At 39.9% G+C, this 20,634-nt stretch overlaps 2 protein-coding genes across 2 annotated transcripts; both read left to right on the top strand.

Moving 5' to 3' along the window:
• Positions 1-2,253: 2,253 nt before the first annotated feature.
• On the top strand, positions 2,254-3,259 carry LOC121712013 (acyl-coenzyme A thioesterase 2, mitochondrial-like; the record flags this gene model as incomplete). Its single annotated transcript, XM_042095916.1, has 2 exons — positions 2,254-2,481; positions 2,603-3,259. Coding segments are annotated over 2 exons (816 nt in total), but the record flags the coding sequence as incomplete, so codon positions are not given.
• A 3,451-nt stretch (positions 3,260-6,710) lies between these two features.
• LOC121711718 (acyl-coenzyme A thioesterase 1-like) lies at positions 6,711-20,320 on the top strand. Its single transcript, XM_042095535.1, has 3 exons — positions 6,711-7,308; positions 19,296-19,498; positions 19,620-20,320. The coding sequence occupies exons 1-3, from the start codon at positions 6,780-6,782 to the stop codon at positions 20,223-20,225; spliced, it is 1,338 nt and encodes a 445-aa protein (XP_041951469.1). The 5' UTR covers positions 6,711-6,779; the 3' UTR covers positions 20,226-20,320.
• Positions 20,321-20,634: the final 314 nt, after the last annotated feature.

Here is a 20,634-nt window from a genome sequence, read left to right as displayed (position 1 = left end):
GATACACCAGAAGCCTATGGAAAAAATGATACAAACTATGCTAACTATCATAGTTTTAAATGAATGACGAATTGATCTAGTGTTAAAGTGTTTGAGATAAACCAAGGTCGTGTCCAAAGTGAAAGAAATTTTCATATTTTTTTTTATATTAATCTAGGCCTATTTAGTTTGTTTATTTACTTACTTGCAGATTACTTATTCCTAAATAAATGAAAAGATTTCACACGTGATTGTACATTTGTAAAGGGACAATGGGGTGTGAGTCAGTAACATGATCTTTCAGGCCTGAAGTGAAGTGAAAGTGCGCCATCTCATGGCCAAGAAACATTTCATGTCCATAGACCTTTTTCCACTTTCGCATAGTAAGTAGTAGGGCAAGTGCAGCAGAATCAAAACCTTTTTTAATGTATTTACTTACACTCTATCTGATTATATGTGCAAGAAAGTTATATACTGTATGTCTTCCTGCATCAGCTCCTCAGCAGGAATGTGACAGCAGCCTTCAACGGAACAATTGGAATATTTGCAGTTCTTATTGCAGAAATGCAGTATTTTGGACGTGGAATTACTACTGTACTGTAGTATAACTGAGTCCTTCTGTTGACAGTTGATATAGACTAATGTGAGATTGTTAGCGCAATGGTTCAAGTACAAGAGGAACTGCAGGTGCATGAGCTCTGCTCTGCCCCTTGTGCAGACTCCACATCCAGCTGTTTCCACCAATCTCTCTTACTTGTACACTTTTATATAGTGTCCCACTGCTTTACGGCTCTCATCTTTTTTTTCTTGAATTTCCCCTGGGGATCAATAAAGTATCAGTATTCACAAATACAGTACACATTTTTCTCAAAAACAGCAGTGATGCTGTGAAAATCACAGAATCTTGTTAAAGTGTTGGCTAATAATCCCGTCCCCCTAACGCAATCTGAATTTGAGAATAAGCCTTAAAATGTAAGCCTATATTAAAGCAATACGTCCTTTGGCTATGTTTTTAAATGTACAGGCTCTACGGTTTGAAAGCTATTAAACAACACGCATAGCCTATGCATTTCAAATACTGTAGGAAACATTTCAAATAGGAAGCGCACGCTTAAAACGTCCATGTTAAACAACGAACAAATTAGTGAGGCGGTTCAAACATGGCCAGGTCCAGGCAGACTAGCCTTAAAAGTTTTTTTCAGAGGACAGACGCGATGGATGATGATAAATTGGTAACGTCTGAAGCCTCAGATGTCCGGTCAACTCCACCACCACCAGATAAAAAGCATAAGTGTCGGGCGTATATGTCGGAATCATGACGTTGGAAGTGGAGTTGCGGGGTTGCGGCCGCTCCAAGACACTGTCATTCTCCGTGTACAGAACACAGACAGCTTTCTCTGTCTATGTTCTGCAGGGTTAGGGCCTCCTCGACGACGAGATTGCTGGTCCGCGGATAATTTCCGGCACAATTAAACGATATCATCGGACCGCGGACCGAAAGAAAAAGAAACTAAACATTTCCCAGAATAGGAAATATTTCTTCATTTATTGTTATCAAATAAAGAGGCATAGCATTAGGGGGTAGTGGTGTGAGCGCTCATTCTTGTGTGTGCGCATCTGTGCAAGTTAAACAGTGGAACCACTGGAGATAACGTGGGTATAGCAGCAACAAACAACGTAGCCTTTTTAAAACAATGAACAAAGCGGACTCTTGCTGTCCATGAAAACATAGATACTGGCTAGATCTTGTTAGGCATGTTTACGTCAGTTAGGCTAATGAACATGTTGCATTCTATTCAGCCTGATTATGTCATTCTTTAAGCTACATAGCCTGTCTCTAGTGTTCCTCGACTTGACTAGGTATTTAAGAAGCGATAATAGGACATTTGACCGGCATATCATTAAAATGTCCGGAAAACGAAACCTCTGCCGGTCACTTTGACCCGCCCTATTTTTCCCAGCGGAAACTTGGTGACATGACACTGTCATGAACGTGTCATAAACAAGTCATAAATGTTTATGACATGACACTTCTGTTAATAAGTGACATTTGTTTTTGTCATAACAAATTAGGGTTAGGAATAGAGTTAGAGGTCAGGATTAGGGTTAGAGCTATAGGGTTCATGTGTCATGACAGTGTCATATGTTCATGACAGTGTCATGTCACTGTTATGTCGATACTGTCATGTAAAGTGTTACCATTGTTAGTGTTTATTTTTACACTACAGTGTCAACAACAACAAAAACATATCAACAACAGGATAGTAATAATAATATAATACTTTTTCTCAGCTTGCAGGGCCAGGACCCTTCCCTGGCATTGTGGATCTTTACACTCTAGGCGGTGGCCCATCAGAACCGAGAGCCAGTTTGCTGGCCAATAAAGGCTTTGTGGTACTCGCTCTGGCTTTTTACCGCTACAAGGATTTGCCTAAAAAAGTTGACAAACTAGATCTGGAGTACTTTGAAGAGGGAGTACGTTTCTTGCAGAAACACCCCAAAGTGAGTAACAAAAATACAGATTGCCTTCACGCACAGTGTATAATACAGGAACAGTGATGTATTTGATATGCTATATATTAAATAATCAGATACATGTCTTGCTTTTTCTGTTTTGTTGAATGTGAAAGGCTCTGGAGTTGGAGTTATTTCAATCTCCAAGAGTGGAGATCTAGCTCTCTCAATGGCATCATTCCTGTCAGGTATCAAAGCAGTTGTCACCATTAATGGTTGCTGTGCCAACACCCTTTTTCCCCTCAAATACAAAGATACCGTCATCCCTGCTCTCATGGCTGACTTAAAGAAAGCACCCATGACAGAGCAAGGACTTCTTAACATCAGCATGATCTTGCAAGATCCTGCGGCCAATGAGAACCTGGCCACTGTTATTCCCGTTGAGCGTGCCGAATGCAAGTTCATGTTTGTAGCATCTGAAGACGACATGAACTGGGACAGTGTCTTTTTCGCAGAACTAGCTGCCCAACGACTGAGAGACAGTGGGAAGGAGAACTTTGAGATAGTGAGGTACCCCAAGGCAGGACACTTTGTGGACGTTCCCTACATGCCCTTCTACCCCTCTGGCGTCCATGCGGCAGTGGGTAAAGTGGTGACGTTTGGAGGAGAGGCTAAAACTAACGCACACGCTCAGGTGGAGTTGTGGGGGAGAGTTCAGGAGTTTTTCCACAAGCATTTAGACACAGGCAACGCATAAAGCAATGCTGTAATACATTACAAGGCACACATTATTCTCTCATAATCTTTTCAATAAATCAAACATTTTTGGCACTCACTTCAGTACACTTTCTCATGGTCTTTTGGTGTGACGCCTTTCACATAAATAGGCCAAAATAAAATTACTTTTTTCTCAATATTAAACCTATGTTACCATGTTGCAGTGAGTAGGCCTATGTTTTAAGGGTGCTATCATATAGCAATGTGGGTCATTGTTGTGCTAAGTGCATGAAATCACATATAATGTGACACCATATCATATTGTGTGACAGGGTTTTTCTCATACCATGAATCATTTTTTTTCAATATTACCTTTAAATCTATGTAACCATGTTGCAGCGAGTGGTTGTTAGGGTGCTATATCATATAACCCCAAAACAGAAAAAGCTGGGACGTTGTGTAAAATGTGAATAAAAACAGAATGTAATAATCTGCAAATCTCTTAAACTTATATTTAGTTGTAAAAAGGACACAGACAACATATCAAATGTTGAAAATGACACATTTGACTAGTTCATGGAAAATATATGTTCATTTTGAATTTGATACCAGCAACATGTTTAAAAAAAAGTTGGGACAAGGGTAACAAAATGCTGGAAAAGTTGTGTAATGAGAAAGAAGTTTGATGCCCAATTCAAAACTGCAGCCAAAATTGTAACAGCTACAATTGTATTGAGACATGATACAGAACATACCACCCTCTTATCTGGCCCTGAGCATGTTTAAAATGGACTTAGGTCCTGTGGTTAGACCAATCAATGTTTGCCATTCTTTTTGGAAATCATGGACTCATCTGGGCTAAAGAGGAGAGGGCCTATCCAAGTATCCAACCAAACCCAACATCTATGACGGTGTGGAGGAGCATTAATGCCTATAGCATGGGCATCTTGCACATTTGGCAAAGCACAATCAATTCTGAATGATGTATACAGGTTTTGAACAACATATACTGCCATCCAGGCAATGTCTTTTCCAGGGACGACCTTGAATATTTCAGGAAAACGATGACAAAATGAATTCTGCACATATTTAGAATATTTCTCCATAGAGGAAGAGTCCAGGTGCTAAGATGGCCTGTCTGCAGTCCAGATTTGTCAAATTAGGTGCATAATGGAATGAAAAGCATGACTAAGAATACCCCATACTGTTTAGCAACTGAAATCCTATATCGGGGAGTAATGGGACATTTCATTCTCAAAACTCTAGCAAATGGTCTTCTCAGTTCCTTAACATTTACAATTGTGTTAAATGAAGAGGAAAAGCAGCACAGTGGTAAACATGCTCCCGTCCCAACTTTTTTTGAAACATGTTGCTGGCATCAAATTCAAAAGTAACATATACTTTAAAATAGTCCAAATTTTCATTTTCATGTACATTTGATATGTTGTCCTTTTTGCTGCTAAATATGGGTTTACGAGACTTGTATATTCTGTTTTTTATTAGCATTTTACACAACGTCCCAACTTTCTGTTTTGGGGTTGTACAACAACATTGTTAATTGTTGTGAAACCTCATAGTGTGATGTCATATCATGTTGTGTGACAGGGTTTTCTCAACACACCATATTATTTATACTTATCACCCGGAGAGAAGAAATACTCTAAGAATAAGAATAGAAATACTCTAAGAATACTCAACTAATAGTTAAGTTTAATGCATGTGTTGTCATATTTAACATGTTTTAACTCTTATTATTTAAGATGTACATCTGCACACACTTCATGTTTAATGTTAAATAGTAGTCTGAGAAAATACATCATGACTTTAAAGGCAACAGTAGAATGCATGTTGTCTTTATTATTGTATTGATCATTTAATCTGATTATTTTTAAAGGGTATGTTTAAAATAAATAAATACATATTTGAATATATTGTTGATTTTTGAGACATTCAGAGAAATGATTCTTCAGTTCTGTGTCTTAAACCCAAGTGCTATACAAAGGTATGCTGTTTTACACTGTTGTGATTTTAACTGTGAACCTATATGTGATTTACCTGTCTTAAACTGATTGTCTGTGAAATACATATTTCCGCATTTACAGATTGTTATGTGGTATGATTCATCCACTGGGATGACACCAAATCAGAAGCCAAGTATATTGAAAGATTGAGGACATGACTGAGTTGACATAAAAAACAATGCAAAATGTAACAAATTTGCGCAAGGAAATGGGTCATTCTATGAAACGGGCGTCATTTGATGAGATGCATAAGGCACAAACTAGAGCCAAAGTGTGCTTCTAAAGCCTAAAGCTTATAATTAAAGAGTTCTTGTTAACATGATGTACAAGGAAATTCTATTCCTAAAGAGTATTACACCATTTTCCACAAGTGCATTGCCATTACCATGTGTCCAGGTTGACCAACATGACATTTAACAGCTAAAATATCACCACATAAATGTGATTCTTATCAAACTTTTGTTATTTTCAGATGTAAATATATTTTCCTGATGACATTACACATGTTTGTCCCTGTTCTCTCCCCTCTCTACCTCTGCTCAGGTGTGATGCAGATAATTGCCTTGATTGGGAGCACCTGGCCCTGATTGATTAGGAGTTAGGCTTTTGGCGTGGGGACTGCTGCCTCTCAGCCTGCCTCTCAGCCGTGGATTTCGTCTTGTCTTTTGATTTGGACTTTGTGTCATGTCTAGTGTTTTGTTATAGTTTATCTTCATGTAGGGATGGGCAGAACGAGGCTTTGTGAAACAACGAAACGTTGGAAGCAATTGCGCCGGAATTGTGTCGAGGCTTCAAAACAATCCGACACACGTAACTCCATGGTGACCTCTAGTGGCCAGTTTTGCTAACATCACATTTTGACCGTGAAACACAACTGCTCCAGACGAAGAATATAAATAGCCAACATGGAACGCATAATTACGTCTACAGCCACGTGGTTCAGTGGTTAACACACTTTCATTCGGCCGGAGCGGCCGGTGTTCGACTCCCTGCTGGTGCTTAAAAAGTTCAGACTAGTATATGCCTTCAGTAACTAGAACATTTTTATATCTGCCAGTTACAGATGTTTTGTTATTTCAGTTTCATAGTACATTATCCTTTGGAATATGCTGGAGAGGAAAATGCTACAATGGTTTTAAAATGTAGGCTATGCTTATGGCCCAGGGTTTTTTTGGGGAACATGTAGGGAAATAAAGGATACATGAATGAAGCAGGTTAGACTAATCAGGTTCAACATGCCAGTGGGGTTGACAAGCGTGTGTACATGCAAAGAAAGTAGTAGGCCTACAAGAAAGTGTTTATTGACGTTTCCTTGACGTTTCAGTCAATTCACACACACGCACGCACGCACGCACGCACACACACACAATTCTAAAGGATGGAAAGCTTTCTGACCCCGACATACGCAGTTTCTGTGACGTGGACCGTTGAAGGGGTCTATCTATACAGTTTGGAGCAAGGCACTTTTATTTTGAAGAAATTTTTTTTATGTACAGAAATGACTCTTAGACTCTTAACTCAACGTTGCGTAACCTACAGTAGCGCTGATCTGCAGGCAGACCCTCTTCGTAAAAAGTATAACGTCCTGTCAAAGAGTCATATTGTCAGATGTTGTACAGAGCTTTTTACTTTTTACATCTGAAACCTCTTACGAGAGTATCTGTTAGGATGTCTGCTTCTGATAGGCCTACTGCTGTAGGTCTACATTTTATACCAACGCGTTGTCATTTTGATGACACAGTACAGGTCATTGTGCGCGGACTCTTTCCTAAACAAATGGTGAAGTTGGTGGCTGAAGTTGAAGATGACAAAGGTATGATTTTCCGGTCGTCTGCAGTACACAGAGCTACCGAACATGGAGAAGTGGATTTAAATAGCTCTCCCTCTCTGGGTGGAACATATAATGGAACTGAGCCTATGGGACTTTTTTGGTCTTTGGGCCCATTGACCCCTCACAATAAATTCACATGGTGGGATGCATCAAGGCCTGTGTTAGTGGATGTTAAGGTGGTCAGTCACGAAAGACCGGAACATGTTCTTGCCAAGGAGACACACCAAAGGCGCTTCATGAAGGAAGGTGTCCAGAGGGTTGTCGTGACAGACGGTAGAATACGGGGAACTCTTTTTATTCCACCAGGTAAGCCTATTTCATGCAAAGACAGAACAATTCGGACAAAGACAGAAATAATGCATGCAGGAATGACTTCGAACTGCAAATGATATGCACTCGAAGCTATGCATAGTTTTGAGCTATTTGTAGCCTACACGCAGAGCCCTTATCCAGGCGCGTAGCAAGCGTGGGGGATGTGGGTGTTATAACGTACACACTTTTGCTGGAACACGATTCTATCCCCCACACTTTTTGTCAGATTAAATTTAAAGTAAAATATGGAAATAAACGCTCCCGTAAAGAGTTGGAACCGTATCTATAACGCACACACAGAGACACAAATTGGTCTGTTGATTTGATTGAACGGTCATCCAGCCAATCACATCAAGTTAGTGAAGAACCAGAGCCGCTGTGATCAAATTCAAAGTGTGCGTCTTTCAAGGCTGTAGGCCTGTCAAACTCGATTCCTTTTAAGGATCCGGGTTAGTCTGAGTCACTCACTAAACTGATCCGGGTTGAACGAGTCACTAGCCTGGGTGTTCCCATGCTGCCTTGCGCGCGATTTGATTCACGCTGCTAAGGCAGCCTGGAGACCATGGAGCAAATTTTCGCCTGAGATAGGGAACCAATCACAGAACAGGGGGGAAAGCAAGACGATGATGAGCTATGCACAGACGCATTTGATAGACATCCGTGGCACCCAATAAACGGATCTGGGCATTTTTTTCAAATACGAGAAAATGAACGTTTGGTTCCCAGACCATGTCTCATTGAGAAGTGGTGGCGCTAGCCAGGCTAAGGAGTCACTTGAGTCAGTATTGCTAAATCGCAAAGAAATTCCATCCTACGTTCAAGCAGTGCAGTGGGGTGCTTCATTTCGTTAAGTGCCTTCTCGTGTTGGATGTGGATCCTCCATGATTTGAAACCAGGTTTTTTGCAGTACTTGCATTTAGCCTTTAGGGTTTTGCTCTCCTGGTCAAGTGCATCCACACATTGTTCATCTTTTTGGTGCTCATGTTCAGAAACTTTGATCTTATTGACAGAGAGGGTAGCCTATATTATAATAATTAATTATTTGTTGTTGTTTTGTTAACAATAGAAAAGTTTGCCTAGGTCTAATGCTACTCTGCTACAATGTTTATTACCACTACTATATATAGTAGGCTACTAGGAATCTATTCTAATAAGTATTATAGGCTGCTAATACTAGGCAACTAATATTACTATTAATCATAGCTATACTGTTAGGTAGCCTAATATAATATAATATAATATAATATAATATAATATAATATAATATAATATAGGGCTGGGACAACGCGTCGACGTAATCGATGACGTCGACGCAAAAAATACGTCGACGCAAAATATGAGCGTCGATTCGTCAAGCATACAGTGTGCTGCTAAATATTTTTAATTTTACACCTTCAGTGTTTTCCATACGTTGACTAATCTGTGACTGGGCGCCACGAAATCAAAACTGGCCAGCACACATTGATGTTCTATGTTGTAGGCCTACTATTTAAATTAGAGATAAGATAAAATAATTTCATTGAGCTGCACTTTTTACTTACAGTCTTTCCTCGCCCCGCCCGCGCTCTCTCGTAATGAGCCCGCTGCTCCTCCTCTGCATGTGCATTTAACAAAATATTCACGATTGTTGAAGGATTGTTGTTGCCACATAGAAGCACTGCATAGAACACAGTGGGCTAAATTGCTATTAAATCCGCTTAGCATCGTGACGGGAAAGAAAGCAGTTTGAGCCAGGCTGTTTATTTATTGTCTTAACCTAGCCTAAGCAATTGACTTTCAATGTAGACATAGAAACAGGAACGTAGAAATGCCCTGCAGTAAATAAATTATTATTATTGTTATTATTATTATTATTATTATTATTACTACTACTATTCTCATTAGGCCTATTATTATTATTATCACCTTGACACGAGTAGAAACTAGGCTACTCGCTCGTCTACAGATCCACTCATGACAATGTAGCCGGCTGATTACCGCTGTCTCGCTATCCGGCAAAAGATTCTTTGGACGCCGCTATTTATGGATTTCCGGCTCCCATTGACTTACATTGAACACATGTAAACAAAACGTCAATTATGTGCTCAAACTAACGCCGCTGACTTATGAAAACAACCATTCCACTTTGATACGAAACTACATAATTGTACAACATTTATACAACAAAAATCACAGAATTTGGATCAAGTAATGTGGAGAAATCTTATGCAAAGTGTCAACCCCTAACAATGTGCCCATTGCCCAAATTTATGGTCGACTAATGTCGAATGTCAGAGTAATGACATTGAAAAAGGTACCTTCATGATACACTTTAATTTATAAAGGTACGAAGTATAAAAAAAAAAACACAATTTATCAGATGGATTACCCATATAATTTGTAACAAAGTACAACATTTATTCGAGGGCACATCTATGGGTGTTAAATATTCCACAACCACTAGATGGCAGCATGATAACATAAAGTACACATACGTTTCGCTGCGACCTGAAGGATGGCGTGGTTGAATATCCACTTCTCTTGCACTTCGGGTCTAATAGCGAGTGAATTGTATGACCACCAGATGACGCCATTTCACTGCACCTCGGGCCTAATAGCTGCTGTAACTTCGTTTAAGTAATAAGCCTCGAGGAGCCGACGGTTACAATTGTTTTATGGGCGTTGTTAGCCACGCTGCGCAAGCCGGGTAGGCTACATAAGAAGCCAATAGGCTACAGTCGCGTGTGTTTGTGGTGATTTATTCCATGTATTAACAAAATAATAATGTAACATTAAAAAAATAGCCTACATAGATAAAAAAAAAAAAAAACACGAAATAATTATACAAATCATTCTTAGCTCCAGTCAAGGCCTCATTGTCTTCAGTGTACATGTAACAGCTGTGCTGCTACAACCTTGTTACTCTTTGATACAGTGGAATAAACCTATTAAGTGTACCAATTAATTACTTACATGTACATATGACATGTATGTTGTGTCTTCGATGTCTTGGAACAGGTCTACTAATTCACATGTACTGTGTGGTGTAACAGCAGACATGTTTCAACACATCAATTACAGGATGCATGACATCATTGACAGGATATAATATGTACATGTAAGTACTTAACTGGTACACTTTATTTGAATGGGTTTATTCCACTGTATCAAAAGAGTAATAAATAACACAGTTGATACATGTACTACAGTATGTAGGGTAATGGCAGACATGTTCCAAGACACCAATGACACAACATGTAATGTAATATGTAATTGTAAGTGGGCAATTCCACGGAAAATTGACTTTTTGTCACATCCATAACGCCAGTGAAATGCCTTGGCATTTGTATGATGTGAATGTTACTATTCATTTTTTGTGCATTTTTCTCATGTACATTCTTCAGCCAAAAATAGCAAATGCTCAAATTTCATGTAATCATTCACATCATACCATACCATCACATTTTATTAGCGTTATGGATGTTAGAAAAAACGTAATTTTCCATGGAATTGCCCAAGTACTTAGTACTTATGCCACTGTATCAAAGAGCAATAAGTGTGTACCAACACAGTTGATGTAGTGAATTAGTAGACCTGTTCCAAGACATCGAAGACACAACATACATGTCATATGTACATGTAAGTAATTAACTGGTACACTTAATAGGTTTATTCCACTGTATCAAAGAGTAACAAGGTTGTAGCAGCACAGCTGTTACAAGGATACAAGGAAGTTTATTGTCACATGCATTTAGTTACTGGAAGTAAGAAATGCAGTGAAATTATGTCTGGTGTCAGCCTATTTGTGCATTTATATAAATGTAGCGTGACAAGTGTGTTTACATACAGCAAAAACTCTTCTGTATTGCCCTCTCTCTGTGTGTGTGTGTGTGTATATATATATATATATATATACACATATATACATACACGCACACACACACACACACACATTACATACATACACATATAAATGTAGCGTGACAAGTGTGTGTTTACATGCAGCACTAACTTCAGTTCAGACCGACAACCTGTTCTGTATTGCTCTCTATATATATGTGTGTGTGTGTATATATATATATATATACACACACACACAGTATATCCATGCATATACATATGTATTGTGTGTAGTATTGCATTACTAGCCTATATCTATCTATACCTATACTAGCCTAATTTGGTTTGTTCTATTGACATGGAATGAATGAACAGGCACACGTGACTATGGAGTAGCCTAGGTCTACTTCATAATTCAGATTTTCAGATGGTGCGTTGTGGCTGACAACGGCCCTAAAATCTCGAGTGTCTAGGTTTATTGCTGGTTCCTGGTTGCTGTAGTGCAATGATGTCATCTGCTGGCCGTGCCGCGCAATAGCGCCACAACATATGTAATTTCACTGGACATTACGGTAAAACTCTTGTTTTTCCTGATAATATTCGTGTGATCCAGCTAACATATTGCTTAATTCTTTTGACATTTCGTTCCTTTATAAATTGTAATGTAATATAAATGTACGTTTTTGAATGTCATTACTCTGACATGTGAGGGATAACGGCCACCGACGTGACCTGTTATACGTGACTCATGGACAAGGGGAAATGCCATTAACTCGGTGTCACGCAGCGGCAATTTTCTTAATATCGATATTTCTCCACATTACTTGATCCAAATTCTATAATTTTTTCTGGATAAATGTTGTACAAAAATGTAGTTTCGTATCAAAGTGGAATGGTTGTTGTCATAAGTCAGCGGCGTTTGAGCACATAATTGAGGTTTTGTTTACATGTGTTCAATGTAAGTCAATGGGCGCCGGTATTCGGCCAATGGCGGCCCCCAAAGAATCTTTTGCCGGATAGCGATACAGCGGTCGGCTGATTCGACTGACTCGCACTCATAACAACATAACGTAACCGGTCCGCCCGGCTGATGCAAATGACCCAGAGGGGTATTCCAGAAAGGAGGTTTAACAAACACTGAGATAAAACTTAACCTCTGGGTTGTCTGAACCTGTGGCGACTAAACCCGAGCTGTCGGTTCCAAAACACCGGTTACCAGTTAGTTCAATCAACCCTGTGTTCGATAACCTAGAGTTGTGCGCGTTCACGGCGAACTTATAAAGACATCATCTATTGAGAGTCGAAACCATGAGTGAAACCGGCGAAAGGAAGAGCACCGTATTTTTCAGAGGCGGAGTAGTCGAGGCGAGGAGGAGAGAACTGTAATAACAAAAAAAAGAGCAATACTTAAGCGCCTGCGTCCGAGACCTTGCTTGGCAGAGAATAGCCTAACTGACCGTGTAAATGCGTATGTTTAAGATAGCCTATTTAATGTCAAAAGCACAATTAAATAATTCACTGGACATCACGTATTGTATTGACAATGATGCTTTCTTAAACTAGCCTACCTTGTCACAGATTGAGTGGGCCATAGAATTCTTTGAGAATCCCAAATGCAATTTTCTATTTTAACGCGGGTTCTGCAGCTGTGGGCCAAGTTAAACTTTTGCGCTCCATCATCGGAAGGATGAATGTCGGAAGGCATGGGTAGCCTATTGGACACATTTCGGTGCACATTTGGAATATTTAATAAGTGATGCTGACCTTAGACTAGACTTTAATGATCATCGTGGGTTTGTGTCCAGGAAAACGAATGAAGTTGCGAAGGAACTGCTTTAGCGCAAGGCAAACTTTACGCACCAACCGACAGCTTGCCGATATGCTCTGCGTCTCCAACACTACAAAAACTCCCAGTCGGATAGCGTGTGTAGCCTATTAAAAAAATATTTTATCCCAAATGCCATCAGCATTCTTAACCAAACTTAGTGACAACATGCATACCCGGCTGAGCTGTACAGCTATTTAAACTTATTTATTCATTTTCTATAGGCTATGTTTCCCCTTTTTTGTACTGTACTTGTTTTAATTATATCTTCAATGTGTCTGAGATGTTGTTTGTCCATCTGTTTGGTGAGCCAAACACAAATGTCCACTATGGTGTAGCTTAGGCTAGCTAGCCTACATTAAAGATTTATTTTATTCTACTCTAATCCACCATGCTTAATGTAGGGATGGAGAATGCTTTTCAAGTAGGATATATTTAGGATTCAGCTGAAAAACTCGTTTGGAAAAGAATGGATAGGCTAGTCCTATCATGTGATGTCGTGGTCTTATCGCCCTCTCACGGTGAATTGCACGGATGAATATTACATGATTTTGTGCTTCTTTGTCAATCGGACCGTCAAAATGAAACGCCATTGTGTGACAAGTGTAAAAATAGCGGCCTGATTGAACATGCACTGAAATAACCGAACATAATTGAACATAACCTGAACAAAACGTACCCCCTACCAGGTTAAGTTCAGAGCTTATGTTACCATAGTTACTTACATAGCCTGATCATTTTTGAGCTTTCTGGAACTGAAATCCCAGGTTTACCGTTTACTCTGGGTTTACATACCCAGTTCAGTTCAGAGCAAAGATTCTAGAATCTTTGGTTCAGAGCCTATGTTACCATAGTTACTTACATAGCCTGATAATTTTTGAGTTTTCTGGAACTGAAATCCCAGGTTTACCGCTAACTCTGGGTTAACATACCCAGTTAAGCCAGTAAACCTGCTTTCTGGAATACCCCCCAGGTAGGCTAGCCTAGGCTCAAGCAACTCCATACAGAGCTTGCAATGTTTCTGCGGGAAGTTAACCAGTTATCTCGGAGTGCCTGCTCACTCAGTCGCTTGAGTTGATTTGTGGAGTTGTGGTTGCCTACGAAATTGTTACATTTTTGGCAGCTACGATGGCTAGGGCTAGGACGCTAGCTAATGTTGCTATAGGTTTGTGTGTGGCGCTGTTTATCGTTTTAGATTGAATTGTAGTAGGACTCAACTGATCCGAGTTAATGATACTAGAGACTCGCGACTCATGGGTTAATTTAAAGACACTGGTGAAAGATCCGAGTGAGTCACGACTCAAACACCTTTACAAGGCTGTGCTGCTGCTTGGGTCTGCATTGTAACGTCTGCAGTGAGCAGATTTCGGATAGAATTGAAATTGTTACCGCATTATGCTTATTTAGTAAACCAAAATTCACTGTCTGACTGACAGTTTTTGTCACAATGCAGAGAGTCAAAGTGAAAGTCACCTGTTTCTGCAGGAAAACCTTTGGCTACTGTTCTCAAAGCATTATGCTTTCTCTGCCTATGATCTGCAGCTTTTCTCAAACTATGGGCCTTCTCAACAATTAACCTACTACTGCTCCACGTAGCCGCGAAATTAAGTTATGCCCGGTGCTTCACACGTCTGTTCATTTGCAGCATACTTATTCATTTGGTGTCATCAACTATATAGAGATAGCCCAGTCAGCACACATACAGTACGTCTCCAAGAAGCTTGGAAAGGAACAGCTTAATTACATCGCGTTCCATTTAGAACGTCTTATTATGACCGCCGCGCAGCGAAGCGGCGGTCATATAGGTTTAGTCAGATTCTTTTTTTTTTTTTCTTTTTCTTTTTTTTTTTTTTTTTTCTTTTTCGCATGCCCAAATTTCCGTCAATGATTCCCGGGACACTGAAAGACCGGGGTACACGAAACTTGGTGGACATGTAACCCCACATGGATAGCATGGAACCATCGTTTTTCGTTTTGATCTGTAGCCCCCCCGCTGAATTGGACCCCCCGAAAGGAGGGTAGGGCAGACACAGTTTTCTGTGAATATCTCGAAAACCGTAGGGTTTAGGAGGACCATTTTTTTTTTGTATGTTGATCTCAAGGGGCCATGTCAACCCATTCCATAACCACTCATTTCATGTATAGCGCCACCTAGTTAAACACAAAAAAGTAAAAATGAGGTGGTGTAATTGAAGGTATCTGTGACCTAACATAGTCAAAACTGCACGAAATTGGAAGTGTAGGATCATTATGACACCCTCTGTATGCACGCCAAGTTTTGTGGAATTCCGTTCATGGGGGGCCACACAATAAATTAATTTATGTTACTATACACCAACTGGCCTGTAGGTGGCCGGAGACAGTTTTCTGTGAATATCTTGAGAACCGTAGGGCCGAGGAGGTCCACCTTTTTTTTGTATGTTGGTCTTAAGGGGGCATGTCAACCCATCCCATTACCACTTATTTCATGTATAGCGCCACCTAGTTAAAAATTAAAAAGCAAAAAATTAGGTGTTTTCATCTCAATATCTCTGGCTGACAAGGTCAAAACTGCACGAAATTAAAAGTGTAGGATCATTATGACACCCTCTGAATGCATGCCAAGTTTTGTGTACTTTCGTTCATGGGGGGCCTTACAATAAAATAATTTATGTGTACATTTAGTGACGTACACCAACAAGGATTCCTGGGACACTGAAAGACCGGGGTACACAAAACTTGGTGGGCATGTAACCCCACATGGATAGCATGGAACCATCGTTTTTCGTTTTGATCTGCAGCCCCCCCGCTGGACTGGACCCCCCGAAAGGAGGGTAGGGCAGACACAGTTCTCTGTGAATCTTTTATGGTATGTTGGTCTCAAGGGCCCACATCAACCTGGCTCATAATCACTCATTTGTGATTTGCCCCCCCCCCCCCCTCCCGCCCCGGTCAAAAATGAAAATGCAATATTATTCTGCTTTAATCGCCCCTATCTTCAGTTAAGATGTTCAGAACTGCACCAAATTGTATGTGTATGATTGACCTGGCATTCTCTGGGGGTCTGGGGGTATGCCAAGTTTCGTAGAATTTCATCCATGGGGGGGGCTAAAAAAATTAGGTTATGTGTACATTTAGTGACTGTACACTCATCATCATCATCATGGCTGCATTTTCAGTATTGGCGATAAGTAGTCGTTTGTCCACTAGATGGCGCATCGTTGCAGTGAGACGTAATTTTTTTGGAAGTTAAAAGTGGGTTGAAAAAATAATGGACACTTCCTACAAGGACTGTAATTTACCGCAGCGAACATCTAATAAGGACAGGACGATGTTCACATGAAGTGTAAGTGAGGATGAAGTGAGGATGTTTATCGGACATGCTTGGTTTTTACTGCAGGTACGTTAATCTTGTAATATCAATAAGGACCTAGGTAATGTTACCGTTAGCGTTGGTTGAGTTTTGTATCTCCACTGTTTGTATCTTTCGACTGTCATTTATTGCACGTGCTACAAAATCATTCTGTGCAATGGAAGATTTACCAACGTTACACACGATACAGTTTTGCCTATACATGCGTGAGACTGAGACGCCTGTTTATTTTGTTTTAAGTGCGTGCAGGGTGTGAGAGGGGAATCGATGTGCTTTGATTCCAGCTTGGTAGTTGTAGTCTGTGAAATTAAAAAGCACGTGTGTGTGAAGTATCCAAACAATGACACCTTCATTTCATTATGGCTGCTTTAGCAACACACCTTAAGCTACTGTGTAGTGGGTCCCATTTAGAAGTGGCTACTTCATTCGCGCTTTCCTTGACTCATGGAACTGCGTGAATGTTATTACAACTTTTCGCCAGGATATGGCAGTTTAAGTCCGCTTGATACTGTAAGTCGTAAGCCATTGGTTTCCAAAGGAGATTTTATTTGTGTCGCCAGCATAGCCTATTGACAATTTATGTTGTAAATAGGCCTACCTTATAATCCTACCTGTAGCTTAGGGAAGCTAACCGCTTTCTATTAGGATCTAGTTTGTTAGTTACAGTTTTGTCATAACTCCCTAATGCATTTTTGCATTTAGAATAGCCAGAGCGTGTATATCTCAATCTGAAAATTAAACAATATCGGGTGCCTATGGACTAGGCTGGGTGAACCCAGCCTGATCTGCCCGCTATTTATTTTTTGATTTCTTAAAAGATTGAGCTTGGTCTGATGAAAGCCAGACTAGCCATGGACCTCAGTTACACAATGCAAGGGAACATGAATCAGCCTATATTTGCACGAACAATAACGGACAAAAGCTCTTCAACTTTGGCCCGTTAAAATGTGTATGAACAGTCTAGCGACGCATTTCATCAAGGCCCATTTGGACATGTCAGTTATTTGCACCACTGGTTAGATGTAAAACAGCATTTCGTTTCAGACTACTGTTACTTAATTTGTGCATTAACAATAACGTTTCAGACTACTGTTACTTAATTTGTGCATTGACAATAAAGTATTACATGAACTAAAGATGACTAAAATCTTATGTAGAAGAAGAAATATTCACAAAAAATCCATCCATCCAAAAATGACCTTTGTTTTTGATAGTTGTTGAAAACGGCATGGAACTGACAGAGATGTTTTTGTTTATAAATACATAAAAAAATAAATAAATAAATAAATAACATTATGCTGATACCTTTTGCTTTTCCCAAATACAATGTAGCCTACAGGTGTAAGTGACCTTTCATCAATCCAGTTTCAATGGATGAACTGTGATGACCTGCCCTACTTGTGATTGTTTAGAGATTTTAAAGGTTTTATAACAATGCTACATCTTCTTTGGCTATTCTACAATCTATTCACCTTTTCAGCACAAGTAGGCTACTTTCTGTGCAGCCGCACACACACACTCAGGCATGCCAAACAAGCATACACAAAAGTTTCAAGAGTGGGGGATGGAGTAAAAGATGGAGACAAATTGAAGTGTGATTTATTTTCGCGGAATGGATGTACAGGACTGAGCAGTGGTCATATTTTGTACCGCTATGCGGTACATCTAGTTTTATCTGATCTTACAAACGGCGGCGTCAAAACACATTTGAGTTCTACATCGGAGATAGAACGCTTATGAGCCCTCATGCAATGTGTGCGTCCCTGCAGCAAGTGAAACTGTAGCCTAACGTGGGATAGAAGCAACAATAGTCTAAACAAGAACGTGGCCTCCTGTAACTATCAATGGAAAAATGCATAGAAACTGCTAATCATAATCTTTAAATTGACATTAATTAAGCTGGCTATATGCAACACAATTTATTTATATTCCCTTTGCATATGTTTGGGTAGACTTCAAACGTTTTTGAATTTGAGCTTACAGTTCCTTTACATTTATTTAATAGGTATTAGTGATACCTCGAAATTAGGCTGCTGTCTGTTAGGCAATTTATTGTAGCCTGCTAACCCATATGCACAAAACATAATTTCTGAAATGATTTCTTGATTTATAACATGAGATATGTCTCCATGTAGGATAGTGTCAAATAGTGAAGTGATAGCAGGTAGATCATGTAGGCCTACATGTCACATGAGCCACACATATGAGGGGCGCTGCTTCTTCTGTCCCTCCCAAACTGCATTAAAATGGTGTGTTTAGCAATCAGAATTTCAATTTTTTTTCGGGGGAGAAACTCCCGGACACCAATATAGTCCGCACCCCTCAGAAAATACTTACAACGTCCCTGTAGGGAGTTATTTATAATTTGGCCAGATTGTTTCATTTTTCTTATCCCACAACCCCCACACTTTTAAAAAGATTGATACGCCTCTGCTTATGGCACATTATATTGCGCTAAGGGCCCTCTGCGTCCACTAAGGGTGCCCGAAATGACTGGGAACTTTTTTATATTTTCAACCTGTCATGATTCACTGATCGTGAGTCGTCTCGTCCTTCATATACATTCCAAAATAAATCATGTGTTTCTCCCTTGATGCACATCAAATAAAACTCTGCCGGATCTTTCCCTAGTGACATCAAAGCACAGAATATCACTATCCTAAGTCCTAAGTTCTTTGGTATTGAAGTTGAAACATTGCTGAAAAATAGATAGAGATAGAAAGATACTTTATTGATTGCTATGTGAATGGTTGGATTTAATATCCTGTATCCATCATAAAACGTAAAACAGTGTTTCATCTGCACTTAGATATCATCATCAAAAGAATACATTTTTATTATTATTCTTAATAAAGTATTTCACACAGTAGACTACTCGCTGTTGTCTGAATATTGTCGATTACTCTGCCTAACATACTCTGCTAACATTTAACCAGGATATTGAGGGTATTAATAAATGACCAATAACTTGTCCTTCGTTTGCAGGGCCAGGACCCTTCCCTGGCATTGTGGATCTTTACACTCTAGGCGGTGGCCCATCAGAACCGAGAGCCAGTTTGCTGGCCAATAAAGGCTTTGTGGTACTCGCTCTGGCTTTTTACCGCTACAAGGATTTGCCTAAAAAAGTTGACAAACTAGATCTGGAGTACTTTGAAGAGGGAGTACGTTTCTTGCAGAAACACCCCAAAGTGAGTAACAAAAATACAGATTGCCTTCACGCACAGTGTATAATACAGGAACAGTGATGTATTTGATATGCTATATATTAAATAATCAGATACATGTCTTGCTTTTTCTGTTTTGTTGAAGGTGAAAGGCTCTGGAGTTGGAGTTATTTCAATCTCCAAGAGTGGAGATCTAGCTCTCTCAATGGCATCATTCCTGTCAGGTATCAAAGCAGTTGTCACCATTAATGGTTGCTGTGCCAACACCCTCTTTCCCCTCAAATACAAAGATACCATCATCCCTGCTCTCATGGGTGACTTAAAGAAAGTAACCCTGACCGAGCAAGGACTTTTGGACATCAGCAAGGCCATACCAGATCCCACGGCCAATGAGAACCTGGCCACTGTTATTCCCGTTGAGTGTGCCGACTGCAATTTCATGTTTGTAGCATCTGAAGACGACATGAACTGGGACAGTGTCTTTTTCGCAGAACTAGCTGCCCAACGACTGAGAGACAGTGGGAAGGAGAACTTTGAGATAGTGAGGTACCCCAAGGCAGGACACTTTGTGGACGTTCCCTACATGCCCTTCTACCCCTCTGGCGTCCATGCGGCAGTGGGCAAAGTGGTGACGTTTGGAGGAGAGGCTAAAACTAACGCACACGCTCAGGTAGACTTGTGGGGGAGAGTTCAGGAGTTTTTCCACAAGCATTTAGACACAGGCAACGCTCAGCATAAAGCAATGCTGTAATACATTACAAGGCACACATTATTCTCTCATAATCTTTTCAATAAATCAAACATTTTTGGCACTCACTTCAGTACACTTTCTCATGGTCTTTTGGTGTGACGCCTTTCACATAAATAGGCCAAAATAAAATTACTTTTTTCTCAATATTAAACCTATGTTACCATGTTGCAGTGAGTAGGCCTATGTTTTAAGGGTGCTATCATATAGCAATGTGGGTCATTGTTGTGCTAAGTGCATGAAATCACATATAATGTGACACCATATCATATTGTGTGACAGGGTTTTTCTCATACCATGAATCATTTTTTTTCAATATTACCTTTAAATCTATGTAACCATGTTGCAGCGAGTGGTTGTTAGGGTGCTATATCATATAACCCCAAAACAGAAAAAGTTGGGACGTTGTGTA

Source organism: Alosa sapidissima, chromosome 6, assembly GCF_018492685.1.
Source record: "Alosa sapidissima isolate fAloSap1 chromosome 6, fAloSap1.pri, whole genome shotgun sequence".
Lineage (NCBI taxonomy): Eukaryota > Metazoa > Chordata > Actinopteri > Clupeiformes > Clupeidae > Alosa > Alosa sapidissima.
The sequence above is the reverse complement of the archived record's forward strand: the minus strand, read 5'-3'. Positions and strand labels throughout refer to the sequence as shown.

Bases quoted from the DNA above. Each gene is read 5' to 3' on its own strand.
- LOC121711718 (XM_042095535.1), top strand. From the start codon at position 6,780: ATGTTGTACAGAGCTTTTTACTTTTTACATCTGAAACCTCTTACGAGA. The intron at 7,309-19,295 runs GTAAGCCTATTT...CTTCGTTTGCAG, and splicing joins AACTCTTTTTATTCCACCAG to GGCCAGGACCCTTCCCTGGC. The intron at 19,499-19,619 runs GTGAGTAACAAA...GTTTTGTTGAAG, and splicing joins TCTTGCAGAAACACCCCAAA to GTGAAAGGCTCTGGAGTTGG.